The sequence below is a fragment of the Zootoca vivipara genome, chromosome 5 (assembly GCF_963506605.1).
Source record: "Zootoca vivipara chromosome 5, rZooViv1.1, whole genome shotgun sequence".
Taxonomy (NCBI): domain Eukaryota; kingdom Metazoa; phylum Chordata; class Lepidosauria; order Squamata; family Lacertidae; genus Zootoca; species Zootoca vivipara.
Genome location: NC_083280.1, coordinates 97,906,729 through 97,919,761, shown reverse-complemented (window position 1 = coordinate 97,919,761; position 13,033 = coordinate 97,906,729). Strand labels below are relative to the sequence as shown.

Below are 13,033 nucleotides of genomic sequence, written 5' to 3'. Positions count from 1 at the left end.
GAAAATCCAATGGCTCTTGCACCAGTGTAAAGCCCAACCCATTCTCACTTACATTGGTGCAAGTGTGGCTGCATCATCCTAAAAGTTATCTCTCCTTCCTGCCTCATCAAACGCATGCTGCCACAACTGGTACCTCTCAAACACTGTCCTCCACCAGCTTTCGCTAATCTTGCCCCTTAAGCGCACAACTTACCTGGTGATGGTCCATTTTGCACTATGGTCTACAGGTCATGCAGTGCAGACTTTCAAGACTACTGGCTACTGTTAAGCCCAAAGAGGAAACAGGCAAACACCTGAAACCATATGGTATCATTGTTTGGGGTTTTTGTGGGATCAGGGGTGAAAGAAAGCAGGCTAAGCACTTCCCCCGTTGCTGACTGAAAACATTGCCCCGCAGTGCCAGACCCAGACCTTGGCTTGCACTTGTCCTAGCCAGCAAGGAACTCCAAAAAGTAATTCCAGCAGCTGCAGTTCGTCTGCCTTTGATCGTCTTTTTGAAGATGATGCACTGTTAGTTCTCTCTCCATTCAGAAATATATCCCAGGGCAGGTCCCAGTTATTTCTTCAGAGCCTGTAGGTTCCTCATCCTTCCTTCTCCAGCCAGCCTTCTCTCAATTTATAGCAGCTGCAGCATATAAGGTCAAAGATTCTCCCAGACTGACAGCTCCTAACAGCTCGGCAGAATGAACTGGGGAGGCTGAAGGCCACACAAGGCCTCCAGAGGAACTGAAAGACAGCTGGTGCCCTCAATCTCTTCCAATATTGCCAGCTCGACCGAAATCTTCACGGATCTACCAAAATATATGCTGATCCAACTCCATACCTGAAAACCTCTGAAGCAAGATTCAATGAAGCGGGGTGCTAAGCTCCTCTCCCCCTTGCAGGCTGGGTGAGGGGGGGGTCTCCCTACCTCTCCATTAAACCTTGCTGCAGATGAGGGAGTTATCACTTCGCCAAGCAGGCAGCTAAACCGATGGACGAAGACTCTCCCCACTCCCCCATTAAGCCTTGCTGTGGGCACATGTAATAAGGGCAGGTGTTTTGCCTTTGCAGGTTTCTAAACCGTCAGGCAAAGGGTCCCCATCCCTCCGTTAAACCTCACTGCTGTCCTTTCTTACAAATAATCAAAACAAATCTTTCTGGACTTCTGTAACTATTGGATGAAGACCAGAGGCCATGCAGTCTCTTGGCAGCATCAATAAACTACGTATAAACAACTGAATTGTACAGATTTGCTCTTTTGTTATTGTAATTCACTGAATCCAACAGGAAAAATATCCCATGTATTCTTCTTTCTTCCACAAATAGCCATAATTTTGAAAGGAGATACTAAAACGAGTTTTGGAAATAATACACAGTCTCATTTTCAAGGCTTAATCGGTTTTTGAAAACTAGAAAGAATTGTTTTTAGCCTACATTTGGGGTGGGAGGGGGGCAAGGATGGAGCGAGAATTAAGCCAAACCTTTACTAGAACAAACGTCTTCCTTAATATACACTGCAACATAGGAGTACTCTGTAACATAGGGGCAAACTGTAGAGGGGCAGAGACCCCTTCAATATTTTCTTCCTTGCCCACCCTCCTTCCTGCCTCCCTCCCTCGTTCTGCTGCCCTCCCCCTTAGCTAGGTGCCACCCTTTGTTTCCAGTCTGTCTCCAGGAGGAGCAAAGGGGGTACAGCATGTACAGGTCCACCCCCTGCCTCCCTGCCTGCCCACCCGCTCCCTCCATGTGGCTTGTCATGCAGCAGCCCAGCAGGATCACACGAGTCAGCAGAGCCGACTTCCTTCGACGGCAAGGACAGCAGACCCATCGGGGGCCACCCCCCAAAAACTACTGCAGTGGTAGCAGGCATTGGGGAGGTGGGGTGCTTGGCTGGGGGAAGGCAGCTGACCACTCGAGGTCAAGTTGGTGCCGCTGCTCTGTAAAGTAATCTACAGGATAGAAACTACATCAGGGGTCAGCCAGGTTTATGTTGCCTGGGCCAGATCGGTCCCGCGGAGATCCCTCCATGGGCCGGATCGCGCGCACGCCTGCAATTTTTGCTGCCTGTGTATGTGCAGATGTGATTTTCGGCGCTGCAGAAGCGAGTCCCCGCACTGCACCGCTTTAGCACAGTGCACGAGTGGGCAGCTCAGTTCAGGGGCAGCTGGTGGGCCAGTCAAACGACCTCCACGGGCCGCTTCCAGTCCATGGGCCTTAGGTTGCTGACCCCTGAACTACATACTTAGGAAGACTATGCATTTTGCAGTACGGAGTGTACACTTACAGTAACAGAAAACCACAGCCAATGTAAGCTCCCTGAGCAAACCTGCATGATACATGCATGATCGTTTCACTTTACATTTTTGATTTCTCTAAAACCAATGTTTGGAGAGGACAAAATTCTCCATTAGCATCCTGCTCCAGATCAGCTTGAAGGAAGCCTATTCCGTTATGCCCCAGCTGAAGCTTGAACTATACCAACTGCCTCTCGGGGCAGCAAGTGGAGGGCTTCTCCAGGTGGCTTGTTTATACAGCGTTCATCCTAGTTTGCTTGCACAAAGCTTATTCGGTGGTTAGACTTTGCCTGGTCTTCACTGAGCATACATCCTGAACTGTTTACGAGCAATCGCCTTTAATTGCTTGCAGGACGTTTACGCATCTTCCCATTCATTGTCCGTTCATTCCATACTTTTCAATGCATCTCCTCATCGCTTTCCAAATCACAAAAAAACTGTAGATTTTTTTAAACATTGATTTCTTTTGCCAGGGCAACAAAGTGCTTTAATTCATTTTGGTACAAACCTAAGAGTTCTGGTGAAGTTGAATCCCTCTTGAAAAATACCGAGTCTGGTGGCACCCTTAGAATATTCCAGCTGTCTAATTTCTTACCACTTTTGGATTTTATGAGGAATTTCCAAGCTGCTAAGAATAAATTATTTTTTCACCTGTGCTTCTTAAACAATATTACTGAAAAGAGGGCCAGGTGTGAATCTGACACTTTCCACCTGCTACCCACACCGTATGTCAGTTCAGACATGCTCGAATCTACACTGGCTCATGATTCTCCCTGCTTATCTAAAAATTCCATAAGAGTGGGACATCGGTGTTACTGTTCCTATTTATAAGAAGGTGATAAAAATCTGATCAATAGTATCTATCATGTCGTAAGCAGATGTCAAGGTTATTTTTTTTTCATGTGTTCAGATATTACTGAAACAGCTACTAGTAAAATCAGGACACCTGATTGCTTCTTGGTAATTTAGATGGTAATATAATAAAAAAGCTGGCTTCTTTTGTGGTAGTGTCTGTATGGGCGAAATATTTTGAAACTAACGTAGTGTATAGCTAATTGAGAAAGGAAGGTGTACTTGTCATTTGTTTAATTGTAATTTTGTTGTGTCTAAACAAATAAACCTACTTACTACTGATTTGCAGTACAAATGGTGGATTAATATTTTCACCAAGGACAAAATATGCCTGTTTTATCCCAATAGCCCACTTACTCTTGGTTTCAGTTAACGATCACAAGGATGTAATTTTGAGGATATACTTTAATCCAACTCTTGCATATATATTTTTTAAATAGCAGACGTGTCTCAGAATCCAACCCAAGACCCGCTCTAGAGGACCCCTCACCTATTCCAATTTTGTACACTGCTGCTTATGCAGGCAAAAGAAGCACCTGCAACTTTCCACACTGCATGGAGGGCCCTAGGAAGGAGACAAAACAGGCTGAGGCAGAGAAAACAGGCAGGACAGTGAAGCAATGCAAAACAATTGCTTCCAGAAGTAAATTCTATTAAGAGCACAATTTTTCTGATCCCCACCTTTAATTTTAATGAGCCTTGTTTTCTTCTTCCAAAAATAGAATGTCTTTTTGTCCTGATCAAGAGTGGGTCGTTTTGACTTTGCTTCAGAAAAATGAAAATGGCCAACACTGCTGTTGGGCATTCTCCTATGCAAAAAGCCCTCAACTTACGTAGGGGTAAGATCCAGGGATCGCACCTAAAGCCAAAACAGTGTATGATTCAAAACACATTGGGTGCAACAGCAGGTGGGATTGCCAAAGTCGCTTTCCCTGGACATCTGCCCCCCTTTTAATTAAATAAAAATAAAATAAAATTGGCAAACACATAAAACTGAATGTGCAAGTTAAACGGATGTGAGACACAGCCTTACTGCACTGGCTTTCAATACAGCAAGAAGATAATCTAGTGTAGTCAGTATTATATTAACACTAGTTTTCCTAGTGTTAATTAAAGCTTTCCTAGAAGTTAATTAAAACAAAACTATTTTACTTTATCCTACTCTATCAGCAAAGCTGTGTGCATTCTGCAGTAAAAAAAAATAAAGTTGTGACCATACAAATAACACACGTTAAGCAACTCTGCAGAATATATTTTATTTTGCAAATCTGTTGTAGTTCTGCTAGCCATGGGGGAGGTAAGAAGTACGGCAGACACCTCTCTGGTTCTGAAACTGTAGAAGGCACGGTGCTAGCCTAACTCCCTAGCCATAAAAGCTAGAAAGTGACTCTGGTATTTGTTTTTCTTCAAGAAAATAAAGTGTGTTTCTTAAGAAGCTGAAGTATGCACCCATTCTGTCCCTCGATTTCGTAGAGTGCAAAAAAAAGAAGAAGTATCACAAAACATTCGCTCATTATTTCAGTGTATATCCCCTCTCTAATCTCACAGATTAAAAGCCTATCAATGAAGTAGTAGACCATTAGCTGGGCACTATTTCTGAGAGGTTCAACTAAGCCTCAAAAGGAAGCAAGCATATGGCAAGGAAAATTAGCCACATGATACATGCGGAACGTTGGTGTGTGCATGTCTCAGTATACACATACTACTTTTAAACAAAAGCCACCTTTGGTTTCCCAGAAGTAACTTCAGAGTGTAGGATGCTGCAGTTTAGATACAGGACAATTAACAGAAGCAGCAGGAGCTTCTTTCTAATAAACACCACAATCTGAGGATAAGCAGATGTAAATCTGCATTAATTGTTTCAGGAATTCCACTATTTACAGAAGCACCAGCAGAGTAAATAAAATGGGGTTGGGGTTGGGATGCGTTTGACATAAATAAGAGAGCAGCTAACCTTACCTTCACATTGCTTTCCTTCTCCTTTATAACCTGGTTTGCAAATGCATTTGTATGACTTGGGCGTGTTTTGACAAATTGCATCGATGTGACAGTCGTCTGTCCCTTCTGTGCATTCATCAGCATCTGCATGACAGAACGTATCAAAAAGGAAAAACAAGGGATTTCATAAAAACTTTTGAGAGATTCCACTTGGAAAAGCCGTTCGACTGAGTTTGCCCCAAGCGTCACCAAAGGCAAACCCAGAATTATTTAGATGTCACCGCTGCAATATATACACCACAAACAAAATGCAAATGCCTCTATCTAGAAAGGGAGAGCTAGGCAAAAGAAAACTTAGCCCTCGTGAACTGATTTTTTAAAAGATAACCTGGCTTTCCATGAAATAGTTGGGCAATATTTGACTAGTTGCCTTCCACTAAAAGAGAATGAAAACCCAAATCCAAACTCGGCTTCTGCCTTAGAAACACACTAACTCTACCCACATTCATCACATGAAACTGGGGGCCACTTCTTGCATTATTTTTGGCAATGAAGAATGCATAACCAAGTGCAGTACAAAATGCACGCAACTCCACCAAGCGAGACATGTGCCTTCAGTGTCTTTTAGCGGTTGTGTCCCTTTAAAATAGATGCAAGCAGAAATCGCACCAGTAGGCTAGCTTAGGGCACCTGTCACCTGAAGCAGCCATCTTGCTCTTATCCAATGGTAGGGCCAGCCTTTCTAACAGGTGAATACTGCAGGCAAGTGATTGGCATCAGGACTTTGTTGAATATCTGATGAAGTGTGCATGCACACGAAAGCTCATGCCAAAATAAAAACTTAGTTGGTCTTTAAGGTGCTACTGAAGGAATTTTTTTTATTGAATATCTAGCCTATTGCTTAATGGTTCAGTCGCGTAAACATTTATTTTGCACAGTGCATTTATTCTATGACTCTGGCCTATATATGGCTTTGTTAATTATTTGGCTTGGTTGAATGACCAGGAGTTCATCCTTTTAGATTAGCTTTTGAGTAAATTCCTTGTTACATTTTCCAGCCAGTGTGGTGTGGTTTTGGTTGTTTATATGGTTCATATTATCACCACACTGATACTTTGTATAGTTTGTGAGTGATTGCATGAGCCTGTGAAACATGCCACAAAGTGACGTTTAATCCAGTTGAATAGCCTGCCCTCTATGAAGAGATGCAATGATTGCTCATACTGTACTACCAAATAAGCAAGGAACGAAACTAATGTGAGCTCCTTGATTTCAATCCGTCTACTCTCAGTAGGATGTAGTCCAATCAGATATACAACTACTGTACTCAGAAGCAGGCCCCACGGAGATCCATGAAACTTACTCTGGAGTAAGTGTGCATAGTATTGTAGCCTTAAAAGGGTCAGGTGTAAAAGCCTGTTTCCAAAGGGGCCAACCGCCTTTCAAGTGAGCAGCCCTTCTGAACATTTTCCACAACTAACGGTATACAATGGATGTGTGTGTCCCCCAACTACTTTTTTTTTAAGGGATACAAAATGCTGTACTGATGCTGCTGCTGCTGAGAAAATTAATGGAGGAAAGAGAAAAAGGAGTAAGCAGAAAGCCATCAATTCACAATCCATGCTGTTTTACAGCATTAATTCAGGCAAGGGGTCGCGGAGAGATATTGTCAAGAGAACCAGCAATCCCTACATAAGGGGGGAGGCACTGGGAATCAGCTGTCCCTTTGGAAGAACTTTGTCGTTGAGAACCAGGCCTTGGGAGACCTTGGCGCTCACGGAAGAAAGTGGCCCAAGGCTATTGATTACTGTCTAAATGTCAATCAGGCAACTCTGCCTTATAGCGAGAAGAGCCTTTAAATGGATTTCCTCATAATTTAATGCCAGAGGCCCATCTGGGGCTCTTTATCTTATTGGCTGCATAGCCTCCACCAGTAATAATGATATGGCTAACAATTAACTGCCCAAAATCATGAGCCAATAAATGTGAAGTTTTAAATTTATAATATAGGTGGCCGGGGGGGGGGGGCACGGGGAGAGCAAAAAAAAAAGACTCCTCTACCATCCATGTGCAGTTTGTTTCATGCCAATTAGATTAACAGATCCTAAGAAAAGGTGCACCAAAGTGAAAAAGACTTTGATTGTTAGCTTGAAATCCTAACGCTAATTGTTTCAGAAATGCTCACTCAGGCATCTCCAGCGATAAAACGAGGATTCTTCAAAGTCACAGAGGAGGGGGCTGCTAAGAGGCAGCAGGAATAATCAGATATTGTGGCCAATCACACATCAGAGAACTTTGCAAGGGGATAGGAATAAAAAGCAGAGAGAGGAACTGTTATTTCGGGCGAACCTTCTAAGAAGTAAAATTCTTAAAACACAGATATGCACACCAGCGCGGAAGGGACCTTGCTTCTAACAAAGCGCAGAAAGAGAAAGAAGTTTGCTCTCCACGACTGAAAGAGAGAGAGAGAGAGAGAATAGTGGCTTAATTGGTTTCTTTCTTTTGATTTATTTCAACTCCTCATGCAGTTCAGAACTAGCTGTGGGTTTTTTTGTTTTTTTTAAAAAAGTTGGGGGTTTCAGCAAATTTTTCAGGGCACAGTTCAGATCACATACACATGCCACTATGTATTCAATCAGGCAGAGGATAAAGCAGGAGGTGGCGCTTTTGTTTCAAATGCCTAAGTTCATACTTTTGACTCATTAAAAGGGGCAAGCCGCTCTCCCATCAAGCTCAACAGAAGTGACAGCTGGGCTCCTTTCTAATGCCGTCAAAAAACTCAAACTGTGTTGAGCCCAAAGGGGACATTTCACAGCAAACCGAGGATGCCTGAGAGTCAGGCGTGTGAATGCCAATGAGTCAAATGGAAAGGGCAGATCCAACGGGGAAACTTCCTCTGCTGCACAGCTCCTGCTAGGCTGCTTAGGCATTATATTTTTAATCCCTGACCCCTCGCGATTTTTAAGGGACAATGTTGGCTTGCAGGGAAAGATTAATGCAACGAGATTCCTAGGTCTGCCTTAATCTTCCTGATACTTCTGACAGCAGAACATTTAAAAAATAAGTAAAACTCCTGTGCGTTTCTGTGTGCAGGATCACTATCCCGGCTGAGCCACCTCCAAGGTCAGGGAATTCTACAGCATCTCTCTGGATCAGAAGCGATTGAATACTCAGCTCCCTGTATGATTCAGAGGGGCAGAATCACCTACCTACCTACCCACCCACCCACCCCCCACAGAAGTTGGCTGAAAAGAGGCAAGGCCAGAGCAGTGAATCATGCAGAGAGACACTGGACAGCATCCTCCATGAGTATCTGGATGCTCACAGCAGCATTTAATTATTTAATTAAGTCATTTCTCCCAGCGCAGTAGCAAGACACAGTTCGCAAACTGCTGTTCTAGGAGCACCCTTGACTTGTATGGCAAGGGATGGAGACAGCTGGTCCCCACAAATTACATCTCCAGTTAAAATCTCACAAAACATCAACAGAACCACCAAGACGCTCTAAATTTCTGCTGAGAGAGAAGGAATATATTTTTCTTGTGTGTTAACACCTACAGCTGCAGGTTCAGGCTATTTGGAAATCTACGGAGGGGCAGAGAAGAAACCCTATAGCTTTAAAATACTTGCCACATTATATTGAACCCCATACAAAGAACCCAAGTCAAAGAAGGGTCAGGCACAATATTCTAAGCCACAATAGAAGGATCCTGTGAAAATTTGGCTGGAGCAGGAGACTGGCTGGGAAGGGAGAGGAAACCCAAGGTGAAGTTAAGCAATCCTATAATTAACCTTTTTTGCGCTGCTGCTATATGGCAACTGGCTCACTTCTCTGTCTAGACAGGTTGACCCCGGACACCACGAACTGGTCGCTTTGCATCTTCCCCACTTCAGGGGAAAACAACTTTTAAGAGGAGCTGGGAGTCTGAGAGGCGCGGAACAAAGCTTTAAAAAAAAAGTCCTCCACCGAAAGCAAAAAAAAACCCCAAATGCAACTTCTCCCTCTTGGAGAAGCCGCTTTCCCTCCGCCGCCGCCGCCGCCGCCTCTCTCCCCACCTCCAACCTGAGCCCCTCCGAAAGGACTCGGTGCGCCGAAGGAGAGCGAGAAAGAGGGGAAGGAGAGAGGGAGGGGAGGAGGAGGAGAAGAAGGAGAAGAAGGATCCTCTGTCTGTCCGCCCTTACCTGGGACCCCGTTGCCGGCGGCGAACCTGCGCGGCGGGTGCAGGAAGGCGAGCGCCAAGCACAAGTGCCACGCCAAGCCAACAGTCCCCATGGCAAGGATGCGACCCGGCGCGCCTTTGCCCAGGCGCTGCTGGCCGACTCGCAGCCGCAGGGACGGACGCGCCCACAGCACCCCGCTGATTCGCGGGGGGACCGCGCGGTGGGCGGGACGGACGGGCAGCGAGGCCAATCGCCCGGCCGGCTCCGGGAGGGGGCAGCGCGCGGGGGGGGGAGGGGAGGGGCGCCGGCTCAGGATATCCAACTCCGCGCAGCGCCTGGGAGGGCAGAGAGGCGAGAGGCCAGGCTTAGCATCCCAAGGGGGTCCTGCGACCTTCTTTTTTTTTTGGCACCCCTTTCCCCCCCCCACTGAAAGCCTGGAGAGGAAAATGTTTTTTCTGATAACGCCCTGATGAAAAGTTAGGTGACCTTGTTGCTCAGTTGGCTCTTTTGGAACATGTTTTTTCCTTTCCCTAATGCATTGCGATGTTGCTGTTATTTTTAATGGGTTATATTCGTTGCCATTTCTGCGAGCGGATTTCTGCTTCAGCGTTATCTGCTGGTGTCTCGGGAGTTATTTCTGTCGCGCGCTTATTGCTCTGTTCGATGCTGCTTTATTCGATGGGAGTTGCTCGTGTGAAGTGAAGTCACGTGTTGGTTGTGACTTGTTCGTCTGGGGTCGGGTTGTTATCGGGTGCGGCGTCTTTGTCGATCATTCTGTTGCTGCTTCCGTTTGTCAACCTCCTTGCGCCACAGCGATACAGAAAGGCGGTATACAAACAAGAAGGGAAATGAAAACGAAGTTTCCCTACCCCTTTTTCTCTTTAAAATGCAAAATGAAACTGATTTGCAAAAATGATACATGTTAAACTAGGAGTGACACAGCACACACCTTTGTAATTCAAGAAATCTTTAATAAATATTTTAAAAAATAAAATGCAAACCACCCATTAAAATTATTAGTGTCAGCAGTTAACACTCATGCTCTCCTTCCCAAGAAAACTCCCTTAACTGGCAGACCCTGCTCTTCATTTTTGCCCCTTGACCTGCAAGTCAGAGGGTAAGAGTGGTTGCCTCCCTTACCTCTGTTTGCAGAGGTTGCATTAGAATAATGTGCATGAATGGGGTTTGCCAACTGGTCAGCTAGACCTGCTCTCCGCCCCCCGCCCCCCATGCCTTTTGCACAGCCGCCTGATAACTGCCATGTGTCCTTGGTGCAGAGATCACCTAGTTGGTTGTAACTTGCTTTGGGTTGCCTCAGGCAAGAGAAATCAACTAACAAATTTAATAAATAATAATAGCCACCCAGAGTGGCTGGAGCAATAAAGTTGTTGTTGTTGTTAGCAGTGGCAGAAGCAGTACCAGAATGCCAATAAAGGCAGAAAGAAAAACATGCACACACTCCCAACGTTTCTCCAATGAAAACGGGGACATCCTAAAGAAAAGCGGGACATTCCGGGATCAAATCAGAAACTGGGACGGCTTCTGTAAATCAGGTGGGACTTGGTGACAATGTTTCAAGGTCATAATCTCTGGGTGGCTGTGGACACTTGGCTGTGCCACCACCCTAACCGAACTTGGAAGCTGGCTTAGGTGCACAGCCTTAAAGGTCCCTTGTGTAGGCAGAGAGTGACTGCCATCTCCAGCAACTGCCGTTATTATTTTTCTTGCTTCCCGAGGTGAAAAGTTTGACCCCCCCCATCTGTTTTCCCCTTCCCTCCTCAGGTGCACAACTGACATATTTCAGTGAGCCTTATAGCCTGGCCTAGGCGTGTTTGCTGTGGTCACTGGGACTCCCTTCCTGGGAAATGTGCCTGGGATTGCAGCCTTCAACATTTTCAGAGCTGCTCAGCCTTCTGTTCTCTTCAAGGGTTTGACTGCCTGATTTGCAAAGAAATGGCTCCCCTCAAGCTAAAGGCAGGAATCTTTGAAGCCCCACAGTCCAGCAAACCCAACAGCAGATCTCCTTGACAACCACTAAGAGGGATTTCCCCCCCCCCTTTCTTGGGCACAGACTAAAAGAAAACTTTTTGTATACGCCTTTCCCCCCCCTTTCCCTTCAGGCTCATCTAACCCTTAGTGCTGCCTTTTCCACTCCCTTCAGGTCATTACCATTAATACCAGCCACTAGATTTCCATAACGTTTGAACAGAGCTAAAAGGACTCCCCTCCCTTTTCTTGGGTATTTTAATTTCCTGCAATGTCAAGTGACAACGTTGTTGTTGTTGATGATGATTTTAGCAAGGACATATCGAATTCGCTAGATTACTCAACTATTGATAAAATAGCTCTTTAAAAAAACAACAACAGAGATTCAGAGGGTTGCTTCTTGTTAAGTGCAGATAATAATCATGTCAAAATGGGCTACATGTGAATTTCCCAACAGTAGAAAAAGAATCCTGTTCCTTCCTTAAAGGCTTTCTTTAGTTCGTTTTTCTTATATGTTATGAGAAGCGTAGGAAGGCAAGCTCCTGCGCTGCCAAGCTTTCTTCCGTATAACTATATAACCAGTGTTTCTAAAAGCTTAGTATTGAGTATTGAATTAAGAAGCCATAGATAGAAGATTCATCAACCTGCTTTTTATATTAGTTCCTTTATGCAAAATACATCCTACAGTAGTAGATTTCCATCTGAAACAGTTAGGAGTGAGAAAAGAGACAAAATAAATTATAACATGTCAAACACTAATTGCAGATAAAAGAGTTAAATTCCATTCCAACACATTATACATGGTGCAATAGCAGCTCCGACATATGGACATTTCAGAAGAAGAGGAAATGATCTGGTATTTTTAAAGTCCTTGTTAATTCTTAATTATAAAAATATAGAAATCCAATCTGTGATATATAATTTTAAATTTATTATTATTGTTGTTGTTGTTATTATTATTAGGAATTAGTTTTGAATTCTTATTCTTCATCTATTGTGTTCATTCAGTTTATTTGTTTGTTTCCATATGCCATTTTATACTGCCCCCTTTAGCCCCAAAGGCTCTCAGAGTGTCTTATAAAAATCAGTGTTAAGAGAGCCGCTGCCCTCAGGTTTACAAACGGAGAAGGCACAAGGAAAGGACTTCTCAAATGTCTGCACCTCTCTCTGGATCTTGTTATTTCTTTAAGGCTTTCCTTTTCTCTGCTCTCCTGTACATTTGTGCAGAAAGGCATGAAGAAGTTGTGAGTTTTTCTTGCTGAGCTTTCTCTCTGCAAATGTCCCTGGGGAAGCTTACCTGGTACCTTAGAGCTCCATCTAGTGAACTTCAATACATTTTAAGCAGAAATTTCATTCTTTAAAAGATGGGACATGCTGAACTACCATTTAACAGACAGCTATGGCAAGCATTCTGGATACGAAAATCCTCCTATTAAAAACAACCAATCACATTAAAAGCAAACCATTCAAATAACAATGTGTAACAAGCAGTTAAAGAAATGAGGCAGTAGCAAAAGTAATCATTTGTTAAAAGCCTGCCAAAATGAATAGATTTTAAATTGCCATCTGAAGCCAATTTAGAGAGGGGGCCAAATGCAGATGGAAGAGTATCCGAACGCTGTGCCGCCACCACTGAAAACGTCCCATTCCTTGTGCTTATCCACTGGAAACCTTGCAATGTCACTATCTGAAGCTGATCTCAGAATCTGGGTGGTTCTGTATAGGAGCAAGAGGCCTTTGAGGGCTTTATAGGTCAGTACCAGCACTTTAGATTGAGCCCAGAAACAAATAGGTAACCAGTGAAGTAGACATAAGATCGG

At 44.3% G+C, this 13,033-nt stretch overlaps 1 protein-coding gene across 2 annotated transcripts in view; it reads right to left on the bottom strand.

The window, feature by feature from the left end:
• SCUBE1 (signal peptide, CUB domain and EGF like domain containing 1) overlaps positions 1-9,384 on the bottom strand; it is a 202,110-nt gene extending 192,726 nt beyond the window's left edge. For both annotated transcript variants that reach the window (XM_060275195.1, XM_035137812.2), the window contains exons 1-2: positions 9,249-9,384; positions 5,088-5,210 (exon numbers count right to left, since the gene is read on the bottom strand). In XM_060275195.1, coding sequence (XP_060131178.1) covers positions 5,088-5,210; positions 9,249-9,339 — 214 coding nt within the window. In that variant the 5' untranslated portion in view covers positions 9,340-9,384. The remainder of the gene's footprint in view (positions 1-5,087; positions 5,211-9,248) is intronic.
• Positions 9,385-13,033: the final 3,649 nt, after the last annotated feature.